The sequence below is a fragment of the Zophobas morio genome, unplaced genomic scaffold (genome assembly GCF_036711695.1).
Source record: "Zophobas morio isolate AGI-343-1 ecotype UQ-CSIRO unplaced genomic scaffold, CSIRO_AGI_Zmor_V1 ptg000022l, whole genome shotgun sequence".
NCBI classification, from domain to species: domain Eukaryota; kingdom Metazoa; phylum Arthropoda; class Insecta; order Coleoptera; family Tenebrionidae; genus Zophobas; species Zophobas morio.
The window spans coordinates 1,387,644-1,413,341 of record NW_026972127.1 but is presented as its reverse complement, the minus strand read 5'-3'; the positions used below and the strand labels follow the sequence as shown (position 1 = coordinate 1,413,341).

Sequence of the window (25,698 nt, the reverse complement as noted above, 5' to 3'; positions counted from 1 at the left end):
ACTTATTTATACATTTACGAATATGTCCCGAGGAAAGAGTGTAATAGGGGTTATTGCTTGCTTATAAAACTCTATCCCCACCCACCCACCCTTATTCCATTTTCATGACCCTTTTTATTGGCTCTGAGATGAAAGTTGGATTTAAATTGACAAATAATAGAATCCATTACAATTTTTTTTTAATAGCATTTTAACACATACGAAAAACGACTTTGCCACCAACGTTTACATAGAAATATTAAAAAAAAATCATAAAGTAGACACAATGTAGTACAAACTAGCACCGCCCTTGTCTCCGCACCAATGAAATGACATTTTAAGGTGGAGCTTTAGTGAGTGGGAGGAACATCAGTAATATTGCTTTTTAAATGTAATTCTCAGATTTGATATTTTTGTTTAATACCAGCTTAATACTTTCTAGATATCTTGTTTACGATTTATCATTTTTTTTTGGTCAACAGTATAACATATTTTCCATCCTCATAAGATAATAATGTTTCCATTAATTAACAGTATTAAGATTAGTCACTAGAATCAAGAGGTGGGCGAGTGGACGGGGCTATTATCTGCTTATAAAACTGTAGCCCCACCCACCCACCCTCATTCCGTTTTGGTGACCCTTTTTATTGGCTCTGAAATGAAAGTTGGATTTAAATTGACAAATAACAGAATCTACATAGAACTATTTGTTTAAATAAAATTTAACACATATTCGAAAAACCACTTTGACGTTAACGTTTACATAGAAATATTAAAAAAAATCATAAAGTAGACACAATATTGGGCAATTTAGCACCAATCTTGTCTCCGCACCAATGAAACGATATTTTAAGGTGGAGCTTTAGTGAGTGGGAGGAACATCAGTAATATTGCTTTTTAAATGTAATTCTCAAATTTGATATTTTTGTTTAATACCAGCTTAATACTTTCTAGATATCTTGTTTACGATTTATCAATTTTTTTTGGTGAACAGTATAACATATTTTTTTATCCTCATAAAATAATAATGTTTCCATTAATTAACAGTATTAAGATTAGTCACTGGAATCAAGAGGTGGGCGAGTGGGCGGGGCTATTACTTGCTTATAAAACTGTAGCCCCACCCACCCACCCTTATTTCGTTTTGGTGACCCTTTTTATTGGCTCTGAAATGAAAGTTGGATTTAAATTGACAATTAATAGAAGCTACATAGAACTATTTTTTTTTAATAAAATTTTAACACATTCGAAAAACGACCTTGCCGTCAACATTTACAGAGGAATATTAAAAAAGTCTTATGAAGTAGACACAATTTAGTACAATTTAGCGCCGCCCTTGTCTCCTCGCCAATGAAACGATATTTTAAGGTGGAGCTTGAGTGAGTGGGAGGAGCATCAATAAAGCTTTTTAATTGTAATTCTCACATTTGGTATTTTTATCTAATACTAGCTTAATACTTTCTAGGTACTTTGGTTATGATTTATGATTGTTTTGTGCCAACGGTATAACATATTTGCTCAAGATTCTAATAAGATCATAATTTTCCTTTAATTAACAGTATTAAGATTAGTCACTAGAATCAGGAAGTGGGCGGGTGGGCGGGGCTGTTGTTTCCTTATAAAATTGTAGCCCCACCCACCCACCCTTATTCCTTTTTGGTGAAACTTTTTATTGATTCTGAGATGAAAGTTAAATTTAAATTGACAAATAATAGAATCTATGTAGAACTATTTTTTTTTTTTAATAAAATTCAACACATTCGAAAAACGATCTTGCCGTCAACGTTTACATATAAATATAAAAAAATCATATAAAGTAGACACAATGTAGTACAATTTCAAACACCGCCTTTTTCTCCGAACCAATGAAACGATTTATTAAAGTGGAGCTTGAGTGAGTAGGAGGAGCTTGTTTGCTTATAAGACTGTAAATGAAACCTATACGTGGTTCCAACCATGTCCTTTTTTAATTCCATTGACTTATGTCAATTACTGGAAAAGTCAAAACTAGTACATATTACTACTATTAAGAGTAGTCACTAGAATGAAGACTGGGGCGGGTGGGCGGGGCTATTACTTGCTTATAAGACTTTGTAGAAAAAAGATAAACTTAGCTGCGCCCACTTTCTTTCTGAATTTGAGTGACTGATTTTATTTATTGAAAAATAAGTATTAAATTCTGATTTGATTTTATTTATTGAAAAATAAGTATTAAATTCTGATTTGACAAGCAGTAGGAGTTAAGATTGATATTTGTAAAAGAATAATTATGTTGCAATTAAGCTCCGCCTCCTTAGGGTGACATTTTGCCTTTTTGTTTTAATATGTGTAGAGTTCTTTTCACAACATAAAATTTAAAACATGTTTAAAACGGTAAATTTGCATAAGGAAATATCGATTTTGCAATTAGGCTCCGCCCTAAAATGTGTTTTTAGCCGGAGGGCGGAGCTTAATTGTAAAATTATTATTTTTATGCGAGAAATTACCATGTGAAATATGTTCTTTACTGGTAAAAACTAAAAGAAAAGCCCTACTCATTCGTTGTGATGAACTTTTCATTCGTCGTCAGACCGAGGGGCGGAGCGTAATTGCAAAATCGATACTTCCCTGTATAAGTTTACCATTTTAAATATGCAAGTGTCTAAGAATAAACAAAATCATCACAATTGAGATAGGGTGGGCGGGTGGGGTAAATATTTTCCCTTTTTCTCTTATTATCAATAGTATTCTTTGAACAGTACGATACTCAAAAACATGTTTTTATTTTTTTGTAAAAAATTAAGTATCTTGCAGTTAAACTCCGCCTCCTTGGTTCACGTGGTATAAAAAAAATCATCACAATTGAGTTGGGGTGGGTGGGCGGGGTTAATATTTTTTATTTTATCCTAACATCCATAGTATTCTTTGTACAACCCGATAATAAAAAAAATGTTTTTAATTTTTTGTAAAAAAAATAAGTATCTTGCAGTTACGCTCCGCCCCTTTAGCTCACGGCGAATAAAAAAAATCACCACAATTGAGACAGGGCGGGTGGGCGGGCTTACGTTTTGCCTTTTTGTTTTAATACATGTAGTCATCTTTTCATAACATGAAACTTGAAACATGTTTAAAATGGTAAATTTGTGTAAAGAAATATCGATTTTGCAATTAGGCTCCGCCCCATAATTACAAAATCCATATTTCCTTACAAAAATGTACCATTTTAACTATGTTTTAAATTTGTTGTGGTGAAAAGATGGCTATGTATATTAAAGAAAGAAGGCAAAATATAAGCCCCGCCCACCCGCCCTATCTCAATTCTGATGATTTGTTTTTATTCGTCGTAAACCCAGAGGCGGGGCTTAATTGTAAAATCGATGTTTCCCTATACAAATTTACCATTTTAAACATGTTTTAAGTTTCTTGTGACTATGCATATTAAAAAAAAAAAGGCAAAATATAAGCCCGGCCCAGTCGCCCTATCTCAATTGTGATGATATTTTTTATTCGTCGTAAGCCGGGGGCGGAGATTAATCGTAAAATCCTTGTTTGTCTACACAAATTTACCATTTTAGGCATATTTTTTTTAAGTTTCTTGTTGAGAAAAGAAGACTACACATATTAAGAAAAAACAAGGCAAAATGTATGGTTAATGATTCAAGTTTAAAAAATTCTGTGATATTTTTCAAAATTTCCTAATTCTTTTGGGCTTGATGAACACCAAATATTTTTTTGAAACAATGTATTTTTACGAAAATTTTCAGACATTTGTTCCCTTCGCGGTCTTGTGATGGCGATCTATAAAAAAATATATTTATTAAAAATCAAAATATGGGAATGTCGGAGTCGGCCGAGTCCGCCGCCGCTTATCCTAATTTGGCTAATGCCCTATTAATCCCCTCCCGAAGGCAGCAATTTGTCAGGCATTTAATTAAAATAATTCGAAAGACAGCACAAAATTGGTCCAATTTAGATACAAACCCAGGTACGAGCCGGTGGCGACCGAAAAAAATAAAGTGGTATTTCGGGTAGTCCTTTATCGTTCGATCTACACCGAACCCGACCCGCTATTTGTTATTTAAACCGATAAACTCGCTCTATTAGTCCCAATTGATCGGTAATTTGAGTATTCAATCAATGCTCATCGGTTTCCCGGTCGCCTCGCGTCGGATTTTCGTAATAATCTACGTTATTTAATAACTGACACAACTATTTTTATTAGTCGCCTCCTTCCTCCTGCCTAAATTAATTAAAAGGCCCCCAAACCCGTTCCGAGCCCATAAAAAGCATAACTTTATGATTTACACGCAAGTGCGATACACCGGACCATCCGGCCTTAATTGAATTGAGAAATTTGGACGAGATCGAGGAGAGGCCGGCATTATTTTAGTTGACAACGACCAATATTGACAATGAGCTTTTACTCGACCGTAACCCATCTGCTGATAAGCAAACATGTGTCGGGCCCTAAATAAACTGGAAACGAGGAGAGCCGGAGGTATTGTCAATGGATGTTGCGTCTCTTAACCCCGTTTTGTCATGCAAATCGCGGGGCACGGTATTACCTTCGCCCTCTGGGCGATGCGGATGTGATGGGCTAATTTGAATTTGAACGTAAGGGACTAGTTGGAATAATGCGACAAGTTTTACATGGCTTGTGGCTGTTTGAACACTGTTTTTTTAACATCACATTAGTTTCAAATTTTACTTTAAATATCAAAATAATTTGCTACTACTTAAATGTTTTGGTTCGATTGATTTGCGGCACTCGGTTGGATTCATGTGGCAATATTTATTCTCGTGAGTAAAGAAGATCATTCCTGACACTGTGAATAATTAACTATTTTCGAACTGATTTTCTGTAAAATTTGGTTCACATGGAAAAGTGTAATTTTTTGTATTTCATGCAACCGATGTAAGTAAGAAATAAACATTGCCTTTTTAGTCGCCTTATTTTGTGTATTGTTTCCATCTTTTTAGCAATTTTTTGACAACCATTTTTTTACCTGAATTTTTGTAACTTTTTTTTGTTTTTATTGCCGTCCTTTTTTGTTCCCGTTTTGTCTTGCCTTTTTCTGTTTTGTCGGATTTTTGATGAACTTTTTGTCGCATTTTTTGAATTTTTGCTTTGTCGCTTTGTTTGTTGTTTTTTTAAAGCGTTTAAGTCACCTTTGTCTTTGACTTTTTTGGTTCTTTTTTTTTTAATTTTTGTGGAGCTTTTGTGCCGTTTTTTATTGTGTTGTTACCGTTTTTATCAAAACAAAAGATAAAAGGTCTTTTTTGGTCCCCTCTTTTTTTCCTCAATTTTTTGGCAACTCTTTTGTTTGTAACATTTTCTTGACGTTTTTTTTAGTATACCTTTTTATAGTCGTTCATCATTTTTTGGTGTTTTTTGAGTACCATTTTTAACCGTTTTTTTCGACACATTTTTGAGGAGTTTTTTCTTACCTCGTTTTTTTGGCGCCACCTATATATTTTTACGTACCCAAAGTTTATTTTTGAAACGACCATGCAACGTTGCCACGTTATTCTAATTTTCTTCAATTTGAAATTTTTTGGTAATGACAGAATTCACAAAAAAAATCACAATAAGGTTATTAAAATTTGTATTCCAATATTTTGTGGGTGGAAAGATGAATAAAAGTAGGCTTGCTGTGGTACCAATTAAATAAAATTTTAATATACAGAGTGTTCTCAAACGTTACATTTTTCAAATATCGATATTTCAGTTTGTTCAAGAGATCAGTCGTGTGTCTCTTAAAAAAGTAAAAAATCGGAGTACACTGTAAACAGTTATTAAAAAAATATTATCATTTTTTCATTAATTAACAGTTCTAAAATTTTGAATTTTTGAGTTTGGAATTTTTCAGTATTTAGATATGTTTATTTTTCCTTTTATCCAACATTTAATTTTTCTATTTATTAATTTTTAATTTTTCCACTTCTCTTTTTGCTATTGCAATTTTTTGAATCTACAATTTTTCGTTTTTTGAATTTTCGTATTTTTCAGTTTCTCGAATTTTAAATTTTTGAATTTTTTGTATTTCGAAAATGACAAAATTTTAAAATTAAATAAGCAAATAATGAAAAAATCGGAAAATTGAAATATTCAAATGTTGAAATATCGAGAATTTGAAGAAACCAAAAATCGAAAAAACAAAAAATCAGAAACTGAAAAATACAAAAATAAAAAATCGAAAAACTCAAAAAATAAAAATATCATTTTTGTGCCGCTTTTATGTTAGAAGTTTTTTTTTCGGATTTTTATGACCCTTTTTGACGCGATTTTTGTCCGTTTTTTTGACGTGTTTGCCGATTTTTTTCTTATTAACGTTTTTTTAACCTTTTTTGTGTGACTATTTTGCGGAATTTTTTGTTGGCTTTTTTTGGTCTTTTTGCCACATTTTTTAGAGCCCTTTTTGGTACTTCTTTCGTTGCGCTTTTTTCGTCGGCTTTTTTCTGCCGCTTTTTGTGTTATTAGTGTTTTTTTGGATTTTTATAGCCCCTTTTGTTCTTTTTTTAAGATTTTTGAGATTTTTGTTGTTTTTTTCTCGTTTTTTTTTTGCTTAAGTTTTTTTGTCGTTTTTTCTCAGTCTTCTTTTTAGCTTTTCTTAGACTCCTATTTTTTAACCGTTTGTTGTGGCGCATTTTCGAGACTTTTGTGTCGCCCTTTTTTTTTTGTTTTTTTTTGTAGCTCTTTATTTTAGAGCTTTTTTGGCTCGTTTTCTTTGGCGACATTTTTCTCTAGCTTTTATGTTACAAGTTTTTTTCGGATTTTTATGGTTCTTTTTAACCCGTTTTGCACAACTTTTTTGTCCCTTTTTTGTCGCTTTTCTTCGGTTTTTCCTTATTAATTTTTTTTACTGTTTTTTTTTGTGGCTGTTTTGGTAATTTGTCACATTTTTGAGCCCTTTTGGTAGTTCTTTTAGCGTGTTTTTGTCGGCATTTTTTTGCCACTTTTTGTGTTATCAGTTTTTTTTGGGATTGTTGTGGCCCTTTTTGTCCTGTTTTTGGTCAGCTTTTTTATTCCTTTTTTTTGTTCTTTTTGTTAGATTTTTGTGATTTTTTTGTCGTTTTTTTCTCGTTTTTTTCTGAGTAACATTTTTGTCGTCTTGTTTTTTCATCTTTTTAGCGTTTTTTGATTCCCATTTTTGAACCTTTTTTTTCGTGCATTTGAAAACTTTTTTGTCGCCTTTTTTTTGGTATTTCATGTTGCACTTTTTTTTTTGTAGTCCTTTTTCAGTCACTTTTTCTGTTGTCAGTTTTTTTTTCGGATTTTTATGTCTCTTTTCGTCTCATTTTTTTTGTCATATTTTCTGTGATTTTTTTGTCACGTTTTTTTTTATCATTCTTTTGTTATCAGGTTTTTAGCGCTTTTTTGTCTCTTTTTTTATTTCAAACATGAAATAAAGGCAAATTTTATATTATATATTTTCTCCGAAAACTCACTTTTTTTTCTAAAATTTTCAAATTTTTTCGGTAAATTCGGCCGATTTCAAATTGTTGGCACGGAACTTTCTTTTCCTGTGGTGTATTCCAAACACCTCAGTTAGGTCCAAAGCAAGTTTTCACTAAAAATTAATTTAATATATTTTTTTAAATGACGTCATCGATTTTGTCGTGATAAACCGTAGTTATTTCATTATCAAAATTTAAAATTTAATTTATCCTCTTAGTACAAAAACACTGTTGTCAATCCTTTAAACCTCTTTAGAAAAAAAAATAACCTCAAATTTTTTGCATAAATGTACCTAGGTACATAGCTTACAGAAAAAATTAAAACTCCACGCCCAAGTGCAGACCCCTGTTCCACTCCCACTCAATTCCACATCCCCACAACCCAACCACTATTCATCAAACCCAAATAAAAAATTTTTCTTTTTCAGGCTGTCGAGAAACCGCCTTCATCTACGCCATAACCAGCGCCGCCGTCACCCACGCCATCGCGAGGGCCTGCAGCGAGGGCTCCATCGACACGTGCAACTGCGAGACCCACTACAAGGGGCGGCCGCAGGTTACGGGGAATGCAGCGGTGGCAGGAGTTCGGGATTTCGAATGGGGCGGTTGCTCCGACAACATCGGCTTCGGATTTGCCGTCAGCCGCGAATTCGTCGACACGGGAGAAAGGGGGAAGACGATAAGGGAGAAGATGAATTTGCACAACAATGAGGCCGGCAGATGGGTGAGTAGGAACTATTACGACCGCAACGAATCCCCTCAAAAAGGGAATTCACAAATCGAAAAACGGGCATTCCGCAAACCGCCCAAACACAGAGTTGGCGGTTGATTTGGACCTGGAACGGGTTGGTTTGGCGCGGTTTGGCGTTCGCCAGTTTTTAGTAGATAGTGGTTGCTGTCGGTCGAAAAGATTTTGATATGTAGGTCAGTTCACGGAAAATAACACAGCGGTGCCAATGGAGCCCTGCAGAACTCCGAAACCCCGAAGACAAAAAACGTTACCATTGTTATTATCAAAACGCTGATATAATCGTAATCTTAATATCTACTAACAGATATTATTACCTATCAAAATCATTGTTCTGATTTAGAAAATATTTTTCATTTGTTTCCTGATTTTGATTATTTAATTGCTGGAGATTTTAATTTCACACTTATCTTGGAATAACAAGGTAAAATTCTTGTCAATGGGTTATCCTCAAGAACAGTATCAAGCTATTAATGATACTTAGGTACTCATTTTTAAATCTGAAGCAAGTCAATAATGATTTTTGACGGCAGTTTTCATCACATTCCCTATTTATGGCCCTCTACTTGTTTTTCTATATCAGAGACAGGTACATCAGAGGGTGAAGTAGTAGATTTTGATAATGGTAATTACTATATGCTGAATAATAATTATCTTGGGTCGATTAATTGAGATATTGAGTTGTCTGATCTTGACTTGAATGAAAATATACCCTCATTGGTTTAATAAGGATTTAATTAAATTGTCCAAAATGAAAAAAGCTTACCATTCTCGTTTCGAAAAATCAAGTAATTTTAAGGACTACCTATCTTTTAAAGATTTAAGATCTCAGTGCAAATATGCCAGTACTAAACTTTATAATTCACATATTAATAATGTTAATAATGGTTTATTAGATAATCCGAAATATTTCTGGAAATAAATTAATAATAAAAGAAAAGTTTCTTGTAAGATGTGTTTTTGAGTATCGTGTTTTTCAAAGAATACTACGCTATACCTATATCTGCCCTGATCTAAGTAATAATGAAGTTTTCATTGATTGCCAGGCCGAGGGGCGGCGCCTAATGCAAAATCCATATTTTCTTACAAAAATTCACCATTTTAAACGCGTTTTAAGTTTCTAGGAAAAAAAATCGTTACAATTATATTTATATTTTCCCTAGTTTTCTTAATATAGGTACATATTATCCTTTGAACAACACGACAAACATGTTTTTCACTTTTTGTAAAGAAATAAATATCTTGCAGTTAAGGTCTTCCTCCTTGGTTCATGGCAAATAAAAAAAATCATCACCAGTGAGAGAGGGCACCCGCAAAAAGGGCAAAATGTGTGAACTTCTTTTTACAAAGGCTCCGCCCCATAATTGCAGAATCTACATTTCCTTGCAAAAATGTACCATTCTAATCATGTTTTAAGTTTCTTGTTGTGAAAAGATGGCCATGTATTTTAAGAAAACAAGGCGAAATATAAGCCCCGCCCACCCGCCCTGTCTCAATTCTGATGATTTTTTTTTATTCGTCGTAAGCCAGGAGGCGGAGCTTAATTGCAAAATCCATATTTATCTAAAAAAAATATCATTTTAAACATGTTTTAAGTTTCTTGTAAGACATGTTTATGAGTTTCCTGTTATTCAAAGAATATTATGCTATATCCATACCTGTAACTTTTAGTTTTAACTTTTTTATGACGACTGCTTTGATCTAAATAGTAATGAAGTTTTCGTTCGTTTCCAGATCAAGGGGCATCACCTAACTGCAAAATCCATATTTTTCTATAAAAAATTTACTATTTTAAACATATTTTTAGATTCTAAGAATAACAGAAGTCATCACAATTGAGATGGGGTGGGTGGGCGGCATTTATATTTTCCCTTTTTTTTAATACCTATACATAGTAGGTATTCTTAAAAACAACACGATTCTCAAAAACACGCTTTTAATTTTTTGTAAAGAAATAAGTGACTTCAAATTAAACTCCACCTCCTTGATTCACGGCGAATAAAAAAATCATCACAACTGAGAAAGGGTGGGTGGGCGGGGTTATATTTTGCCTTTTTCTTTTAATATGTGAAGACTTCATTTCACAACATGAAATTTAAAGTATGTTTAAAATGGTAAGTTGTATAAGTAAATATCGATTTTGCAATTAGGCTCCGCCCCATAATTACAAAATCCATATTTCCTTACAAAAATGTACCATTTTAACCATGTTTTTAGTTTCTTGTTGTGAAAAGATGGCCATATATATTAAAGAAAAAAAGGCAAAATATAAGCCCCGCCCACCCACCCTATCTCAATTCGGATGATTTTTTTTTTATTCGTCGTAACCCGAGCGGCAGAGCTTAACTGCAAAATCCATAATTGTCTAAAAAATTTACCATTTTAAACATGTCTTAAATTTCTTGTAAGATGTTTTTGAGTATCCTGTTTTTCAAAGAATATTTTCTCTTTTTTTTCCAAATATACATATTATTCTTTGAACAACACGACACCAAAAACGTGTTTTTAATTTTTTGTAAAGAAATAAATATCTTGCAGTTAAGCTCCGCCTCCTTGGTTCACGGCGAATAAAAATAAATCATCACAAAAGAGACAGGGCGGGTGGGCGGGCTTACACTTTGCCTGTTTGTTTTATTATGTTTACACTTCTTTTCACAATATGAAATTTAAAACATGTTTAAAATGGTAAATTTGTATAAGGAAATATCTATTTTGCAATTAAGAGCCGCTCTATAATTGCAAAATCTATATTCCTTGTAAAAATGTACCATTTTAACCATGTTTTAAGTTTCTTGTCGTGAAAAGATGGCCATGTGTATTAAGGAAAAAATGCAAAATATAAGCCCCGCCCACCCACCCTATCTAAATTGTGAGGATTTTTTTTTCGTCGTAACCCGAGGGGCGGAGCTTAACTGCAAAATCCATAATTTTCTAAAAAATTTACCATTTTAATCATGTTTTAAGTTTCTAAGAATAAAAAAATCATCACAATTGAGATGGGGTGGGTGGGCGGGGTTTATATTTGCCCTTTTTTTCTTAATATACGTACTATTCTTTGAACAACACGACACCCAAAAACATGTTTTTAATTTTTTATAAAGAAATAAATATATTGCAGTTAAGCTCCACCTTCTTGATTCACAGCGAATAAAAATAATCATCACAATAGAGAGAGGGCGGGTGGGGGGGGCTTACATTTTGTCTTTTTGTTTTATTATATGTAGACTTCTTTTCACAACATGAAATTTAAAGTATGTTTAAAATGGTAAATTGTATAAGGAAATATCGATTTTGCAATAAGGCTCCGCCCCATAATTACGAAATCTATATTTTCTTACAAAAATATACCATTTTAACCATGTTTTAAGTTTCTTGTTGTGAAAAGATAGTCATGTATGTTATAGAAAAAAGGCAAAATATAAACCCCGCCCACCCACCCTATCTCAATTCTGATTATTTTTTTTTATTCGTCGTAACCCGAGGGGCAGAGCTTAACTGCAAAATCCAGAATTGTCTAAAAAATTTACCACTTTAAACATGTTTTAAGTTTCTAAGAATAAAAAAAAATATCACAATTGAGATGGGGTGGGTGGGTGGGGTTTATACTTTCCCTTTTTTTCTTAATACTTGCACATAGTATTCTTTGAACAACACGATTCTCAAAAACATGTTTTTAATTTTTTGTAAAGAAATAAGTATCTTGCAGTTAAGCTCCGCCTCCTTGGTTCACAGCGAATAAAAATATATCATCACAATAGAGACAGGGCGGGTGGGCGGGCTTACACTTTGCCTGTTTGATTTATTATGTTTACACTTCTTTTCACAATATGAAACTTAAAACATGTTTAAAATGGAAAATTTGTATAAGGAAATATCTCTTTTGCAATTAAGAGCCGCCCTATAATTGCAAAATCAATATTTCCTTGTAAAAATGTACCATTTTAACCATGTTTTAAGTTTCTTGTCGTGAAAAGATGGCCATGTATATTAAGAAAAAAAGGCAAAGTATAAGCCCCGCCCACCCACCCTATCTCAATTCTGACTATTTTTTTTTATTCGTTGTAACCCGAGGGGCAGAGCTTAACTGCAAAATCCATATTTGTCTAAAAAAGTTACCAATATAAACATGTCTTAAGTTTCTTGTAACATTTTTTGAGTACCTTGTTATTCAAAGAATACTATGCTATACGCATACCTGCCCTGATCTAAATAGTAATGGAGTTTTCATTCGTTGCTAGACCGAGGGGCGGCGTCTAATTGCAAGATTTATATTTTCCTATAAAAATTCACCATTTTAAACATGTTTTAAATTTCTAAGAATGAAAAAAATGATTACAATTGCGATGGGGTGGGTGGGCGGGGTTTATATTTTCTCTTTTTTTAAAAATATTTATACATAGTATTCTTTGAACAACACGATACTCAAAAATATGCAGTTAAACTGCGCCTCCTTGGTTCACGGTGAAGCAAAAAATTGTCACAATTGAGAGAGGGTGGGTGGGCGGGTTTACATTTTGTCTATTTATTTTAATATACGTAGACTTCTTTTCACAACATAAAACTTAAAACATGTTTGAAATGGCAAATTTGTATAAGGAAATATCGATTGCACAAATAGGCTCCGCCTCATAATTGCAAAATCCATATTTCCTTGCAAAAATGTACCATTTTAGTCATGTTTTAAGTTTCTTGTGAAAAGATGGCCATGTATATTAAAGAAAAAAGCAAAATATAAGCCGCGCCCACCCGCCCTATCTTAATTCTGATCATTTTTTATATTCGTCGTTAGTGTGAATTATGTTCTTAAGTAATCGTGTTATTCAAAGAAAACTAAATGTGTTAATTAAAAAAGAAAACCAAAAGAAAATCCCCACCCATCCGCCTCGATCTCAGTCGTGATGAATTTTTCATTCGTTGTCAGACCAAGGGGCAGGGCATAATTGCAAAATCGATATTTCCCTATACAAATTTACCATTTTAGACATGTTTAAAGTTTCTTATTGTGAAAAGATGACATGTTAAGAAAAGAAGGCAAAATGTATGGTTAATGATTCAGGTTTAAAAGTTAGTGTTTCTGATATCTTTGAATCTATTTTTCATCTGAAACCGTCAAATTATGTAGGGTCTGATGGTGTTCCAAACATTCTTTTGAAATAGCATTTGTTCTTATTATTCAAAGCATCCTTAGAAGATAGACCACAAGTATGAATTGGTTCTCACTTATCATCTCCTTATTTGTATTATCTGAAGTTCCTCAAGGGTCGGATTGTGGACCCATTTTGATCATGATCTGAACATTTTATTCGAATCGACCTTCAGAAATCTATTACCTTTAAACATTAATAATTCTGTTAGTGAAATTAAGGATTTGGGTGTTATTTTAGATTCAAAACTGACTTTTAAAACCCATTATGACCGTATTTTAAAAAAAATTAATAGAGTGTTAGGTCTAATCTCTAGACACTGTCAAAGTTTTTCTGTTGGGACTCTCAAAATTCTGTTTATCTTCTTGGTGCGCTGTCAGCTCACATATTGTTCACCATATTTTAAAATCGCCACTGAATTGTTGGAAACAGTACCAAATAAATTTTAAATCTAAATTTACTTATTTGATAATGACAAGTATAGATTTAAGTGCAAACTGAATAACGTGTTATTGTCTTGATGTTAGGGGACTTAATTATAATAATTATTTGACGAATGTACAATTTTGTAAAATTAAAAAAAAAAAATAAATAAATAAAAGAATCTGTGCAATTATGGTGCAGACAGGTCAGTGAGGTGCAAAATTTGAATTTTGTTGTCGAGGGGTTTACCTGAAAAATTGGAGTTATTTTTAGAGCGATCGCTTACGTATTCAATCCTCCGTGCTATATAATTTCCACAGTAAATTATCTGTTGATGATCACTAATAACAACTAATAAAGAATCGTGGAGTGGGTGTCTATTAAATCCTTGAACTTCGGCTGTCGTAATTAATGAAACGAAAATACGTGGGAGAGGCTGTCGATGTAATATTTTTTTGTAATGACTTGCCATTAGCATTGCGCGTACCACGAGACACCGTGTATTAATTATCGAGCGTTTTGAGACTTTCTTAAATAAAATATAGCCCCATTTTTTTAACACGAAGTGCATTATGAGCCTCATTTGCTCCACTTTCCAGATCCTCGCCGTAAATCTCTTTCCACTCTCGTATATCTCGACTTAAGTGCCTTCCGCTAAGTAATAGCGCCAATTTGCGATTGGCTCGCGGCCCATCTCATGTCTTTGGGAAAGTCTATCCCAAAATACGCTTAATTGCCGGAAACTGTTCTTTCCATAAAGTGGTGGGGCGTACAGGTGTCGCAACACCATGTTGGTTGCATGTACTGTCGAGCGACTTAATAAAGCCCATCGGAGCGCCTTGAGCGAATGTCACTTTATTAGTAATGGGCGGTCTTCGCGGCCAGTAACAAGTTAATATGCATTTTAATAAAACTCGATACGACCACCCGGTAGTAATGACCACTTTCTGCATAAATCAAACCTTTTTCTCACACCAGTCATCATTAGAACGTTTTAATCGCGCATAAATATTATTTATATTCAACGACAACCCGTTCTGACTCTTCTACGATTCCTCCAAAAAGTGACTAATTAAAGGCGAGCTGATTGCGAGACGAGGGTCGGACTCAGCCGAAACACTCCCGGAGATGTCAACCGGAGATCAAGGCCGATGCCTGCAAAAACCCGCAACTTTCGAGTGTACTTACATATACTCAAAAGATATATTCCTCTGGTGTCAGAGTTTCTGAGTTTCTTCTTTGCAGACATCTCAATTTGTCCCAAACGCCGATAATAACTCTCCCCCTAATTAATAATCCCTCGCTTGCGGCGAGCGTACACGACACGTCTGGACGGCACTTAGAATAGCCCCATTTATCACGACATAGCTCGCACATGTTAATAAAGTAAAATTAGTCGCTCGTAAGTCACCTCTGGTACTTTCCCTATCGTTGAAATTAATTGAAGACGATAACCGGCGGCAATATCGCCTCTCATTAGTGCTATCGACTTCAAAGCAGTATCTCGGCCAGAATTCGTGCAATCACCAACATAAACAGAGGAACGTGATCCTGCAGCTGTCACGTTGAGAAATGACGGCGGCGCGCGATTTGTCAGGACGACGGTCCTCGGCGAGGACGAGACGCGGAAATTTGTCCTGTTGCCAGAGGTAGTATCAAATGGAACATTTCAGAATTACTATTAAAATAACAAATTAGATATTTTTCGGCAGAAAATTTTTTCTTTTGTGGGTTAGGACATTTTTATACCTAGAGGAGGATGATCTACTATATCCACAAACCGACTTAAGGTCAGCCCACTGGTCTCTAATCTAGTTATTCTTGTTTTTAAGATGGTAAAATGGGTTTTTATATAAGTCAAATTATGTTTGAGATGCTTTGGTTGGAAAAAGTATTGACAATCGGCGATGCATTTCGACACTGGAATGAAATTTCATAGTAACCTAAATTGTTTCATTTAATTTAAAATTATACATCAAAATTATGAATAGCATTAAATGTACCTTTTTTATATCATTTTAGCTATTTTGTTGTTAAAAGAGAAATATGCATCTTACGAAAAGAAAGCCAATGGATAAGCCCCACCCACCCACCCTCATCTCAATTGTGATTAATTTTGTTATTCGTCGTCTGACGAAAGGCGGAGCTTAATTCAAAAATTTATATTTTATAAGAAATTACCACGTGAAACATGTTTTAAGTATCGTGTTGTTGAAAAAAAAAACTAAATATATTTAGAAAAAGAAGCCGAATAATATGCCCCACCCACCCACCCTGATTCCAGTTGCAATACATTTTTTTATTCGTTGTCTGACGAGAGGCGGAGCTTAATTCAAAAGTTTATATTTCTCTGTAAGAAATTATCACGTGAAACATGTTTTATATATGTATCGTGTTATTGAAAGAAAACTACATATATCTCGAAAAAGAAGCTGACGACTAAGCCCCACCCACCCGCCCCAATTCCAATTGCAATATATTTTTTATTCGTTGTGAGACTATAGGGCGAAACTTAACTGCAAATTTTACTTTTGAGGAAATAAGAATTTTCTTCCGCTAGTTTTTCGGAAAATAGTCCATTTTGCACAATACCATAATTCCACAAACATGTTTCTCTTGGTAATTTCTTGTACAGCAATATCAACTTTACAGTTAAACTCTGCCCTTCTAGCTGACAACGAATAAAAAATTGATCACAACTGAGACAAGGGTGGATGGGTGGGGCTTAATTATGGCTCTTTGTCTTAAATTATACCTATTTTCAACCACAAGACGTTTAAAACATAATTCTTACGTCAAATTTACTATTTGATATTTTAAGTATCTTAGTCTTGAAAGAAGGCTATGTATATGTACTAAGAAAACCAAAGATTAAGCCCCACCCACCCACCCCATCTCAATCGTGACTAATTTTTTTATTCGTTGTGAGGCCAGAGGGCGGAACTTATTTGCAAATTTTACTTTTGAGAGAATAAGAATATTCTTCCTCTACTTTTTCGGAAAATAGTCCGGTTTCAACAATACTACAAACATGTTTCTCTTGGTAATTTCTTGTACAGCAATATAAATTTTGCAGTTAAACTCCGCCCTTCTATCTGACAACGAATAAAAAATTGATCACAACTGAGACAAAGGTGGGTGGGTGGGGCTTAATTATCGTCTCCTTTGTCTTAAATTATACCTACTTAAAACCATTAGACATTTAAAACATATTTCTTACCTCAAATTTACCATCTGATATTTTAAGTATCTGATTGTTGAAAGAAGACTATGCATATGTACTAAGAAAATCAAAGGTTAAGCCCCACCCACCCACCCTCATCTCAATTGTGACTAATGTTTTTATTCGTCGTCTGACGAGAGGCGAAGCTTAATTCAAAAGTTTATATTTTAAAAGAAATTACCACATGAAACATGTTTTAAGTATCGTGTTGTTAACAAAACCTATATAAATTTAGACAAAGAAAATGGAGAATATGCCCCACCAGTAGTAAGGTAGGGCCCCTACCTTACTACTCCCACCCATCCACCCCGATTCCAATTGCAATCAATTTTGTATTCGTTGTGAGACCAGAGGGCGGAACTTAATTGCAAATTTCACTTTTGAGGAAATAAGAATATTCTTTCGCTACTTTTTCCGAAAATAGTACGTTTTCAAAAATACCATAATACCACACATATTTTCTTGTCTTGGTAATTTCTTGTAACGCTATATCAACTTTGCAATTAAACTCCGCCCCTCTAACTGACAACGAATAAAACATTTATCACAACTGAGACAAGGGTGGGTGGATGGGGATTAATTATGGGCTCCTTTGTCTTAAAATATACCTATTTTCAACCACACGACATTTAAAACATAATTCTTACTTCAAATTTACCATTTGATATTTTAAGTATCTTAGTTTTGAAAGAAGGCTATGTATGTGCACTAAGAAAACCAAAGGATAAGCCCCACCCACCCACCCAATCTCAATTGTGGCTAATTTTTTTATTCGTCGTGAGGCCAGAGGGCAGAACTTACTTGCAAATTTTACTTTTGAGGAAATAAGAATATTCTTCCTCTAGTTTTTTGGAAAATAGAACGTTTTGCACAATACTATAATTCCACAAACATGTGCCTCTTGGTGATTTCTTGTACATCAATATAAACTTTGCAGTTAGGCTCCGCCCTCTAGTCTGACAACGAATAAAAAATTGATCACAACAGAGAAGGGTGGGTGGGCGGGGCTTAATTATTGGCTTCAATGTCTCAAAGTAGGTATCCCTATTTTTAACCACACGACATTTAAAACATAATTCTTACTTCAAATTTACCATTTGATATTTTAAATATCTTAGTTTTGAAAGAAGGCTATGTATGTGTACTAAGAAAACCAAAGGTTAAGCCCCACCCGCCCACCCGATCTCAATTGTGGCTAATTTTTTTATTCGTTGTGAGGCCAGAGGGCGGAACTTAATTGCAAAATTTACTTTTGAGGGATTAAGAATATTCTTCCGCTAGTTTTTCGGAAAATAGTCTTTTTGCACAATACCATAATTCCACAAACATGTTTCTCTTGGTAATTTCTTGTACAGCAATATCAACTTTGGAATTAAACTCCGCCCTTCTATCTGACAACGAATAAAACATTGAACACAACTGAGACAAGGGTGGGTGGGTGGGGCCTAATTATTGGTTCCATTGTCTTAAAGTATACCTATTTTCAACCACAAGACATTTACAACATAATTCTTACCTCAAATTTACCATTCGATATTTTAAGTATTTTAGTTTTAAAAGAAGGCTATGTATATGTACTAAGAAAACCAAAGCATAAGCCCCACCCACCCACCCCATCTCAATTGTAACTAATTTTTTTATTCGTTGTGAGGCCAGAGGGCGGAACTTAATAGCAAATTTTACTTTTGAGAGAATAAGAATATTTTTTCGCTACTTTTTCGGAAAATAGTACGTTTTCAAAAATACCATAATACCACACACATGTTTCTCTTGGTAATTTTTTGTACATCAATATAAACTTTGCAGTTAAGCTCCGCCCTCTAGTCTGACAACGAATAAAAAATTGATCACAACTGAGACAAGGGTGAGTGGGCGGGGCTTAATTATTGGCTTCTATGTCTTAAAGTAGGTATATCTATATTCAACCACACGACATTTTAAACATAATTCTTACCTCCAATTTACTATTTGATATTTTAAGTATCTGATTGTTGAAAAAAGGCTATGCATATGTACTAAGAAAATAAAACGTTAAGCCCCACCCACCCACCCCATCTCAATTGTGACTAATTTTTTTATTAGTTGTGAGGCCAGAGGGCGGAACTTAATTGCATATTTTACTTTTGAGGTAATAAGAATATTCTTCCGCTAGTTTTTCGGTAAATAGTCCGTTTTGCACAATACCATTATTCCACAAACATGTTTCTCTTGCTAATTTCTTGTTCAGTAATGTCAACTTTGCAATTAAACTCCGCCCTTCTATCTGACAACGAATAAAAAATTGATCACAACTGAGACAAGGGTGGGTGGGTGGGGCTTAATTATTGGCTTCTTTGTCTTTAAAGTATACCTATTTTCAACCACACGACATTTAAAACATGATTCTTACCTCAGATTTACCATTTGATATTTTAAATATCTTATTCTCGAAAGAAGACTATGTATATACCTATACTTACTAATAAAATCAAAGGTTAGACCCCACCCACTCACCCCAGCTCAATTGTGACTAATTTTTTTATTCGTCGTCTGACGAGAGGCGGAGCTTAATTCAAAATATATATTTCTCTATAAAAAATGACCAATTGAAGCATGTTTTAAGTATCGTGTTGTTGAAAAAAAATATATATAGTTAGAAAAAGAAGCCGAAGAATACGCCCCACCCACCTGCCCTGATTTCAATTGCAATAAATTTTTTATTCGATGTGAGACCTGGGGGCGGAACTTAATTGCAAATTTCACTGTTGAGGGAATAAGATATTCTTTCGCCACTTTTATGGAAAAGTTTTAAAAAATACCATAATACCACACACATGTTTGCCTTGGTAATTTCTTGTACAGCAATATCAACTTTGCAATTAGACTCCGCCCCTTCTATCTGACAACGAAGCAAAAATTGATCACAACTGAGACAAGGGTGGGTGGGTGGGGCTTAATTATTGTCTTTTAAGTATTTTATTGTCGAAAGAAGGCTATGTATATGTACTAAGAAAATTAAAGGTTAAGCCCCAACCACCCACCCACCCTCATCTCAATTGTGACTAATTTTTTTATTCGTCGTCTGACGGGAGGCGGAGCTTAATTCAAAAGTTTATATTTCTCTATAAGAAATTACGTGAAACATGTTTTAAGTATCGTGTTGTCGAAAGAAAACTATATATAATTAGAAAAAGAAGCATAAATATATGCCCCACCCACCCGCCCCGATTTTAATTGCAATAAAGTTTTTATTCGCTGTGAGACCAGGGGCGGAACATAATTGCAAATTTTACTTTTTCGAAAAATAATCCGAATTTAAGGTTAGAATTATATCCAGCTGCGTTATCAGAGTTGCCAGATCTACCGATTTACGCTGCAAATTTACAGAAATATTTTCGTATAGTTTTTTTTTTTTTGGATATCTTGTTTTAGTTTTGAGAGGATAAGAATATTCTTTCCCTACTTTAGTATTTTCAGGTTGAAGAACATGACATTTCTTTTGGCATGAAATCTACAACAACACATGTTTTTTATTTATTTATGATTCAAAAATTGATGTATTACTATGCAAATTTATGGAATTAATTTCACAACTAGTTTTTCCATTTGAATTGTGCAACATTAATAATAAATTATACTTACAATTTTCCCACAGGCTTTACAGAACAATTCGCCGTTTTCTATTTAAAAAACATCTTTGTTTTCGTCCATTCCATTAACTTCTTCTTTTAAAGACGATTTGTCTTTGACATTTGCACTTTTGAACTTCACTTTACGAAAACCCAAGACGAACTAATTGTTACAGGAAGAGAACTCGAAAAGAAAGTTGTAGGAGGGCTTGCTGTATTTAACACATCAAAGCTCTTCAGAACTTTAGAACAAAATACACAGCAATAAGTAAAATAGGCGGAAAAAACTCCACTCATGATCAAAAATTGGCAAATAGACAAAAACAAGTAGGGTTCAAATAAAAATATTTCGTCTGATACACATTGATAATTTATTATTGTTATTAAAAACCCGCCAGCTTCCTTCATCGGCCTCGCTTCGGCCCCTTCCTCTCGCCGGCCCCACAAAGCGTGCGATACCGTGTAATGCGGCGCCCCGCCGGGCGCAGATGTCCCATAGATGTGCAAGGGACGTCCCGCCGCGAACACCGTGTTACACGGCAATGCCGCCGCCGAACATGTGTTCTAGCTGCTGTCGGTACGCGGATCTAAGAAAATTGCGGCCCGGCTAAGCCGAGCCAGTTTTTCAGCTTTCCAGGGATCGGCACCGCGCCCCGCGTTAATTGCCTTCTGCGCGCAAAAAGGCCGGCGGGGCGCCGGCGGAGACGGAGCGCGGCCGCCCCCGGGCGCGGGTTGTGGTCCCGACGCGACGAAGGGCCGCGGTGTCGCCTAATTGAGGAAGGACGTTATGCAATTAGTTCTCGGAAACGGTGGACTATGGAGAAAATTACCCACATTACGCTCGGCAAGTACTCTTAAGCACGTAGTAAATGACCAATTAAGCCGAAGCGGCTACTCTGCGCTTTGATGGAATGCATGCGCTCGGCGGTCGGCGACGGAGGCTGTGGACGGAGAGACCGGGCGAGGGAAGTTGTGTGAGGGGGTCGGGGGTGGTTTTGGGTGAGGGATAAAGTTTGATTTGTCAGGTCTTCGTTTCCGATATCTACTTCTACCAGTGGTAACTCTAATTCTTAATCCATTTGTTTTAAATAACAATAAATCGAAGATGACATAGTTACTTTTGAAAATAATTTGAATTTGATATATAAGGTGTTTCTTGCAAAAATGGTATATCTATGTGAAACTGAGCGCATAGAATTATTATCGGTTTCAAAAACCCTACGAAGATTTAATGAAAGTGGAAGTGTTAAAGCACGTCCAAAACCTGGCAGGCCAAAACTGCTACAAATGATGAAAATGCCCTTAATGTCGTCTTAGACACAACAGATTATAACATATTAAGAAAAAAAGCAAAATATAAGCCCCGCCCACCCGCCCTATCTCAATTGTAATGATTTTTTCTATAATCGTCGAGAGCCAAAACAGAGAAATTTAATTGCAAAATCGTCATTATTTCTCTACAAAAAATTACCATGTAAGACATGTTTCTGAATATAGTGTTATTCTAAGAATACTGTGTGTATTAAGACAAAATCAAACCCAAATATTAAACTCCATCCATACCTGCCCTGATGTAAATAGTAATGAACATTTCATTCGATGGCAGATCTACGAGCGAAGCCTAATTGCAAAATTCGTATTTCCTTACAAAAATTTACCATTTTAAACGTGTTTTAAGTTTTTAAGAATAAAACAATAATCACAATTGAGACAGGGTGGGCGGGCGGGGTTTATGTTCTGGCTTTTTTCTTAAGATACATAGTATTGTTTGAACAACACGATACTCAATGTTTTTAATTTCTTGTAAAGAAATAAGTTTCCTGGAGTTAAGCTCCGCCTCCTTGGTTCACGGCAAATAAAGAATATCATCACAATTGAGACAGGGCGGGTGGGCGGGCTTACGTTTTATCTTTTTGTTTTATTATATGTAGACTTCTTTTCACAACATAAAACTTAAAACATATTTAAAATGGTAAGTTTGTAGAAACATACATCTGGCAGAAATTGACGAAGCCAGGATTTAAATAAACTAAGTCACTGTTCACTTTATTGAATAGGGCTATACCTTTAAATTTTGGATGTGTTTGAGTTACAGATAGGGTTGCCAACTTTTTTTCACACAAATAAAGAACTGCATTGGTTTGGATTAGACTCCTCCCAAAGCCCAAACTGCCAAAATAGCATTAAAACTACCTAACAAATGTCATTTTAAAAACTTATTAAGGTATATTAAGTAAAAAAATTAATAGAGACTTCGACAACAAAGAACACAAAGAAAAACAAATTCTTAAATATTAATAAATGTACAGCTGGTTTCAAAAAAAAAAGGACAAATGACAGTGACATGAACGTCATTATCCCATTGTTTTTCATTGATCAATGAGAACGTGATTTGCTCATCTTGTCCCGTTTTTTTTTTTTTTAAATCAGCTGTAAATAAACTCAAAATAAATAAAGTAATTTCTGTAAACAATAAACATAGATAAATTTATAAACAATCCATAAGTAACATTGTAAATCACAACTCAGGTTTCGTTTAATGAATTTTAAACCTTGAAACTATATTTTTTCTCATTTTTGGAATTTTTTTGTTTTATTATTTCATAAAATTGCTGACGAGTTCTCTCAATGTTAAAAAAGATTAGGAGTTCATTTTTTATTAAGTCTACAGAACATCTGTTTCTTTCCCTTGCGCCACTTATGCTTAGATAAAAAAAAAACAATTTTAAAAATGCTATCGAATGAAATAGGTATATATAACAATTTTTAGAAAAATGAAATAAAGGACATATGGCGTCTTTTGATAATAGGTCAAAGTTCAAAGTACAACTTTTGCAAAAAGAGGACAGTCCTTTGAAATAAAGGACGGTTGGTGACGCTAGTTACAGACAGTCTGGAGAATGGAAGATGGATATCGTTAGCACTTCTGCTCATTTAATTACGAATGTTACACCTTCTTGTAAAATGTGAGAGATGTTGTTTTACATAAATAATCAGTTTATGCATATAAAGACAGGATAAAGTGAGAATGGCAAATTGTTTAAAGACTGTTTTGCACGAGATCGTTGAGTTAACAACTTTTTTAGAACATGATACCTTTTCCGGGATCCCTACTGTCTTTTTTAAAGACTTAAAACCTTCTCGGGGGCACCAATTGTCCTTTGTTTTAATGTGAAACCTTCTCGGGAGTCCCAACTGTCTTTTTTGAAGATGTAAAACCTTCTCGGGGGCTCCAATAGTCCTTCGTTTTAATGTGAAATCAATCTTCTCGTTGGTCCCAAATGTCTTTTTTGAAAATGTAACGCCTTCTCGGGGGCTCCAAATATTTTTTGTTTTAATGTAAAAGCTTCTCCGGAGTCCCAACTGTCTTTTGTGAAGATGTAAAACGTTCTCGGGAGCTCCAATTGTCCTTAGTTTTAATGTGAAACCTTCTCGGGAGTCCCAATTGTCTTTTTTGAAGATGTAAAACCTTTCGGGAGTCCTAATTGACTTTTTTGAAAACGTAAAACCGTCTCGGGGGCTCCAAATTTCCTTTGATTTAATGTGAAACCTTCTCGGGGATCCCAACTGTCTTTTTGAAAGTGTATAATCTTCTCGGGGGCCCCAAATGTCTTTTGTTTTAATGTGAAACTTTCTCGGGGGTCCCAACTGTGTTTTTCGAAAATGTAAAACCTTCTCAGGGACTCCAAATGTCCTTTGTTTGAATGTTTTTATGTGAATCCTTCTTTGGAGTCCTAATTGTTTTTTTTGAAAACGTTAAACCTTCTCGGAGGCTCCAAATGTCTTTTGTTTTAGTGTGAAACCTTCTCGGGAGTCCCAACTGTCTTTTTTGAAAATGTAAAACCTTCTCAGGGACTCTAAATGTCCTTTGTTTGAATGTTTTAATGTGAAACCTTCTTCGGAGCCCTAATTGTCTTTTTTGAAAACGTAAAACCTTCTCGGCGGGTCCAAATGTCTTTTGATTTAATGTAAAACCTTCTCGGGAGTCCCAATAGTCTTTGTTGAAAATGTAAAACCTTCTCGGAGGCTCCAAATGTCTTTTGTTTTAATGTGAAACCTTCTCGGGCATCTCAACTGTTTTTTTGAAGATTTAAAACCTTCTCGGAGGCTCCAAAGGTCTTATGTTTTAATGTGATACCTCGTCGGGGCTCCAAACTGTTTTTTTTTTTTTGAAAACGTAAAACCTTCTCGGGGGCTCCAAAGGTCTTTTGTTTCAGTGGGAAACCTTTTCGGGCCCCCCAACTGTTTTTTTTTTTGAAAATATAAAACTTTTATATTTTCAAAAAAAAAAAACCAGTTGCGAGCCCCGAGAAGGTTTTTCATTAAACAAAAAAAAAACAGTTGGGGGCCCCGAAAAGGTTTCACACTAAAACAAAAGACCTTTGGAGCCCCCGAGAATGTTTTACATTTTCAAAAAAAAAAAAACAGTTTGGAACCCCGACGAGGTATCACATTAAAACATAAGGCCTTTGGAGCCTCCGAGAAGGTTTTATAATAAAACCTTCTGGGAGGCTCCAAATGTCTTTTGTTTTAATGTGAAACCTTCTCGCGCTCCCATGTGTCTTTTTTTGAAAATGTAAAACCTTCTCGGGGGCTCCAAATGTAATTGGTTTTGATGTGAAACCTTCTCGAGGATCCCAACCGTCTTTTATGAAATTATAAATCCTTCTCCTGGGGTCCAAATGCCTTCTGTTTGAATGTAAAACCTTCTCGGGGCTCCCAACTGTTTTTTTTTTGAAAATGTAAAACCTTCTGGGAGGCTCCAAGTATCTCTTGTTTTAATGTGAAACCTTCTCAGGGCTCCAAAGTGTTTTTTTTTTTAAATGTAAAACCTTCTTGGGGGCTCCAAAGGTTTTATGTTTTAATGTGAAACCTTCTCGGGGCTCCCAAGTGTTTTTTTTTTTGAAAATGAAAAACCTTCGCGGGGCTCCCAACTGGTTTTTTTCTGGAAAATGTAAAACCTTCAGGGAGGCTCCAAATGTCTTTTGTTTTAATGTGAAACCTTCTCAGGGCTCCCAAGTGTTTTTTTTTTGAAAATGTAAAACCTTCTCGGGAGCTCCAAAAGTCTTTTGTTTTCGTGTGAAACCTTTTCGGGGCCCCCGACTTTTTTTTTTTTTTGAAAATGAAAACCTTCTC

The 25,698-nt window shown here is 34.7% G+C and overlaps 1 protein-coding gene across 1 annotated transcript in view; it reads left to right on the top strand.

Annotated features, from left to right (window-relative positions):
• Wg (wingless) overlaps window positions 1-25,698 on the top strand; it is a 63,534-nt gene that overhangs the window by 34,849 nt on the left and 2,987 nt on the right. Inside the window, exon 3 of the mRNA XM_064062285.1 lies at window positions 7,845-8,140. Coding sequence (XP_063918355.1) covers window positions 7,845-8,140 — 296 coding nt within the window. The remainder of the gene's footprint in view (window positions 1-7,844; window positions 8,141-25,698) is intronic.